General features: G+C 31.8%; 1 protein-coding gene across 1 annotated transcript in view; it reads right to left on the reverse strand.

Annotated features, from left to right (window-relative positions):
- LOC138307027 (uncharacterized) overlaps positions 1 to 6000 on the reverse strand; it is a 28264-nt gene extending 22264 nt beyond the window's left edge. The window contains exons 1-3 of the mRNA XM_069247654.1: positions 5786 to 6000; positions 2623 to 2798; positions 2155 to 2273 (exon numbers count right to left, since the gene is read on the reverse strand). Coding sequence (XP_069103755.1) covers positions 2155 to 2273; positions 2623 to 2744 — 241 coding nt within the window. The 5' untranslated portion in view covers positions 2745 to 2798; positions 5786 to 6000. The remainder of the gene's footprint in view (positions 1 to 2154; positions 2274 to 2622; positions 2799 to 5785) is intronic.

Here is a 6000-nt window from a genome sequence, read left to right on the forward strand (position 1 = left end):
CAATCGTTAAACTTAATTATTAACTCAGAGGAATGGGTGTGTGTATTCTTTGTTTAAAGCATGGCTTGTTTGGGATGAGGTGGACAAGATTACATTTAACGGTCTCGGAATTGCAGTTCAGAATGATTGGATTTCGTGTTGTGTACATTAATTTCAAATATTAATTTACTTAATTACTGTATTTGAAATATTAGTTTTGCAGGCTTTTCGAATCTTTAAACCAGAGCTTTGTATGGTCGTAAAATATTGTATTTAATTGTATTTGTATATTAATATTTCTATTTTGAACAGCTTATAGGATTATGGTAAGTGGAGGTAACCTAGATTGATTTTACTCAGCAGCCGTATACATATAACAAAGTTCATAAGAGAAAAAAAACATACATTCAAATGGACACAAATGAATAAGAACTTATAAATATAAGTAGACAAAATATTGATTAGTGAAGCTAGGGATATCTAATAAACTAGAACCAGCATAAAAAATACAGTCTAAAGCATATACATATAGATAGAGTAAAAATGAATTGAAGATGTTTTTTCAGCCTCCATTGCTTGTTAAAATGATCAAAACTTATCTCTTGTTTTAGATAATTTTGAAGATTCAATCTTGTTATGTTAACATGACTTCATAGATAGATATTAAACTGCTGCTGATTATAAAATATGCACTTTTCTGAGTACTCAAACCACACATACTCAAACTGATATTATTCATATTTTCATTTCAGTTATAAGCCATAAGCCATAAAACATTTTTGATAGTTTTAATACAACGTATCAATAATGAGCGAGTCAATGGTGGAAAGGAAACAACTCCCAAAAAACATGTTGTAAATCCGGGAATTCTGACCGGGCACTTGCATTATTCCAATGTTTTGGTCGTGTGCACATGCATTGCTGATGTTGAATGGTATTTTAAAAGGAATCATATATGACACATTTTACCTTTAACCACATATTTCTGCCTCAGGTATGTAGTTCGTATATATTTATTTTGTTATTATTATTTTTGATATCTGGATCGTCGCACGATGTGTGCTTAGACTACATGTACATTATGTACAAATTCGGCATACCTACCCATATCGCAGCACTGGATCAGAAATGATCCATCGGAAATGAAACAGAAATGCAGTTTTAGATAACGTCACGTTAAAAACATATTTACGTGCAAATTCCCGTATTTATTGCGGCGTTCATTTCTCCACGTTCATCGTAATCTTTTCTTGTTTCAACTGTTACAGGATGTTATTAATGTCCGAAACTGAGCTCTATGCCAGACTAGTATCGCTACAAATGCTATAAATGAATTGTTTATGAATGTTGTTCCGTTTCATTTGTTAAAAATCGCAAAATGAACTTAACCTTTCGAAGGGCGTCAGAACGACTGTTTTCAACGGGAATCAAAATTTGCTGTGATGAACGCAAACTTTTTATGTATTGACGACAGAGATTATTTGCTCGGGGAAACAGGGATACGAATTAGTTGAATAATTGATTTTCTCCCATACGTAAGTTACAATACGGTATATTAATTTTACTGGAACACACTTTATATAATCTTTTTGATTTCAGACCTGTTCGAATTTTTGCTCCATGGACATGGATAGCAATTAAGTATGATCTATCTTATTATCATGAATAATGTAATTTTTATCTTAAACTCCAGAGAATGTTGTCGTTCCAGTAATATCTTAGCGAACAACACAAGCGTTTGCGACAGGCTTCTGAATTGTTGCAATAAATGTAGATTGTACAATATTGAAGACTATATTTCATATCGTCACGGATAGCATTTCCCAGAGAGAATCGCGTCGTATACATTAAAAAACAATGTATCACTTTACTTATATTTGTATCTAAACCAATTACATTGTTCCTTGCAATATAATACAATTAGGATGTGTCCAAAGCTAATTGTAATTGTTCCTCGATTGTACGATCGGTTCTGAAATTTTACAGTTACAAAAACAGTTTCTGATACGGACCATCATACATATATATTCATCCGCTCGGCTTCAAATGCGGGAATGTATCCATTGTGATATTGTGACCATTGTGAGCGAGCACACGTTATATTATATAAAAAGGATGATGATATACTCTTAAACGTCACACTCAATACATACCTGCAATATGTAAATAACAAACCTGAAAAAGCAAAACCAGCAATTGCTCCATTTGACATGCTTGCAAAGTTCATCACCCGGGAACCGTCATAAGTGACTCTCATTATCCTAACTTCGAAAGAATTTGCCCAGTATACATATCTGAAAAAAACACATTAATACAGGATGAAATTAACGAAGCATAATTATCCTATTCGAACAGATAGATTACAAATATGATAGAGCCATATTCTTTGCAAGCAATCAGTTCTACATTAGTTCCCAATATTATTTAGACATACTCTCAACACAAGTACCTTCTCAACGACAATAGTGTTTTTATAATTTTACACATCCGATGCTGTATGATCCCTTCCTTGTGTCCTACTTCTACATAGCAGTTGAATTGACATATTGGTCTATTCCTTTTTCGTAAACTGTGCAAAATGTCAAAAGTAAATCATTTATGTAATGTACATGTTTATTGAATTTGAAATCCGAACATACTCACTTGTTTAAAGTGTCTAAGGCTAATATGATTGAGCCTTTTGTAATATTGAGTACAGAAATTGGCTTTGAGTTGTAGTCATACGGATTAAGTTTGGATATACCGTCTACCCCGATGTAAAACATTAGTGAGTCTTCGGAATCAAAATCATACTTTAGTAAGAGTTGACATCGTTTGTTCTACAAAAAAAGAAAATATCTCAAATGTCATTACAAATCTTACACGAATTTGGGACAAAAACATACAGAGAATTAGTGTATGGTGTGATACTAGTATCCATAACCAATAGAATTGGGGCCTTAAGTATTACCAAAGTAAAAATGTAAAAGGTTTAAGACATTCAACACGTTACAATATCTTACAAAATAACATCTTCACATATCTCGAATATTAAGTTATCATTTTATGAATATATCTTATCTATATAGATCACAGAAACATAATTTTGAGCATCACGCGATCGCGGACGCAATAACTTTGATGTTTTCCATAAACTTGAATAATAAACAGTATTTCGCGGCCAACCGCTGTTGCTTTGACTGTGGTCAGGTAAGTTATACATTCCTCTTGAACGAAGCATATGGGATAGCTGTTGTTGTTTTTGACGCTAAATCGTTCAAAGGCGATTAATATATTATTATATATTACATAACATTATTATGGCTCGGATGTTTTACGATGTATTAAACGAAATAGAAGATTATATATTAATCAATTACCACAATCCACTCGTAATTCATCAGGTGTCTTTTGTTTAAAAAAAATCAGATTGGATAGGGTAAAACGGTTTACGTTTCCTTTGTTTTTTCAGTTTTCATGTCCATAATCACATACAATACATTGACTGTAATTGGTGATCAAGACACAGAATCACGGTCGCAATCGCTATTGGTTACAAGTTAAAAATAAGGTAATTGAGTTATATATAGACATGCTATTTTGGACATATAATCAAGATTAATATCAACCTTTTTCTGCAATTACGAATAAGGTTGCGTCGATAGCAGCGAACAGTTAGGCTTGCATTTGATACTTCGTTTGATAATAACGCCATATTTTCGATTGAGCTACTGTATTTCTACATACCTAAAACGACGATATATTCAATAATTCCGAATCTGTACAATGTATAAAAAAATTCATTGCATCATAAAATTTATTTATATCTAATTTTATAGCACTTGATATTGCATAATTGGAACGACGGGCAGGAAATTTGTCATGCGGTCAACTGCAAAAAACCACAAAATCACAGACAAAGAGAGTAATCTCTTGAAGCGGCAGATATAGGAGATATTCATTTCTAACATAACGCCGTTGTGGATAAGCATTTAATCGGAGAAGAGAAGGGGCAATCAGATTTTCGGGATACAAATTCAATTGTATATTCGACACTAGATCAATTTGGTAACAGAATAGCGCGATTTCGGAGTCCATATTTGGTCGGGTTATGCTATGCTATAACCAACAATAACAAACGACGTACAATAATTTAATTTACAACTGCAAAACATTACATTTTGAACTTACCATGTACCCGTTTTTTTTTTTTTCTATTTTTTTTTTTTTTTTTTTTTTTTTTTTTTTTTTTTTTTTTTAAATTAATATCACCATTTGTTTCTTGTTTGATATAATTTTACAATAATTTTTTATTGTATGCTCCTACACCAAAATTTCCTTCACCTATTATATTTTTTCATTTTATATTTGTGTTATATTTTATTTTCTTTTTTTAAGGATATATTTTTCTATCAATTCTAGAATGGGGGGGGAACAAGGATCAAGAAGGGAACTCTGGTCATTAAATATGTATTGATGCCTCTTACAAATCTGTAATGGTAATGAATTACCGATTGAAAAAATACCGTGACCATTAATTCTTGTTTGACGTGACTTGAACGGGCATGCGAAAGAAAATAGCATGGGCATAAACGTAGCATAATGTAATGAAGACTATAACCTAAAATTCATTCTATAAATATACTGTTTTATAACTAGTATAATTTCATTGTCAGCTTTGATAGAAACGGAGTTGGAGGAATGTAGATCATCATTAAAAGTTTGTTTATTAAAACCAAAAGGAATAATTAAAACATCAAGCTGAGCTGTGGAATAATCTCTAAACGATTTTGTACTTATCTACAGTCCCATAGAATATGTCGTATTGAGTTATTGTTTCATTTTCAAAATTACATAAAATACCATAAGGAGAGACGGAAAGATGATTTTACTAAATTTGAGACCAAGTTGCATCATTAAGATCAAATTCTTTGTTCCTCTTAACTTTAGCAGACTCGTTATGTATCAAAATATTATAACAATCTTCAGAATCTTTTCTTTCCTTCAGAAAAAAAATGTTAGCTGGTACAATATGATACTGAAGTTTTGATTGAAGAATTACAACCGATAATTAGAACTTTTTAACAGCCGATAGGATACTATGGTAATGAAGGAAGTTGATATTTACAACGAACATTGAACCTGCGAAGAAACTCGGAAAGTGTAAGAAAAAAAAAAAAAAAAAAAAAACTCTTTTAAGTACTGGCTCTTAATAGATCGTCAATTGTAATATTTTTTTTTCAAAAGATTTTTATCATAAATGAACTTCTTACCAACAATTGAATTTTTATTCAACCATATAGCGGTTTTGAAATAGATACCACTGTAGTGGGAAAACCCAATAGATTGTAATTAATGGTAGATATATATTTAATAGTCATAACTTCCTCTTGAGCTTTTTATGTCTGCATTCCATGAGTAAGCTTTATAATTACCCCGTGGACTGCTAAATATATAATGGTCAAACATATCTGTATTAATGTTTTTCATGTAAATATTATTGGGTAAAACCATGGTTTTTCCATCAGCAATGAAAACCCACACCGCAGCAAAGCCGAAATTATAATTGAACATCGATCGCCGACTCCCATTTCAAAGACAACTCTCGTGCGCCGTTGTGTATTCATGCTGCCTGGCTTTTTTCTGATGAAGCTAATAGGGTGCATATCGTACAATTTGAAACGTCACACATAAAATGTTCAATGTAACCATAATGATATCAATACATAAATGGGAAGTGTTATTAACCATAGTTTTCATTGGTCGAAATAAATAACAATTTAACTATTCTCTTTGCAATTAAAAATCGGTCCTTAAATTATCTTACCGAATGTGTATATCGTGTATTCTGGATACAAAAATCCACAGCCTAAAATCGACGAGTCTTTCATGAACAAGAAATGATTATATTTAGGATCATACACAAAATGTTTACGCGGGAAACAGGATGAGCGGATATCAATTATTCCATTCATTGTTAAAACATTTGTGTTTGATAATTGTCCAGTACTGGTCTGTTGTACCAAGATGTTGTTTCCTGAA

The sequence above is a fragment of the Argopecten irradians genome, chromosome 14 (genome assembly GCF_041381155.1).
Source record: "Argopecten irradians isolate NY chromosome 14, Ai_NY, whole genome shotgun sequence".
In the NCBI taxonomy this organism is placed as follows: domain Eukaryota; kingdom Metazoa; phylum Mollusca; class Bivalvia; order Pectinida; family Pectinidae; genus Argopecten; species Argopecten irradians.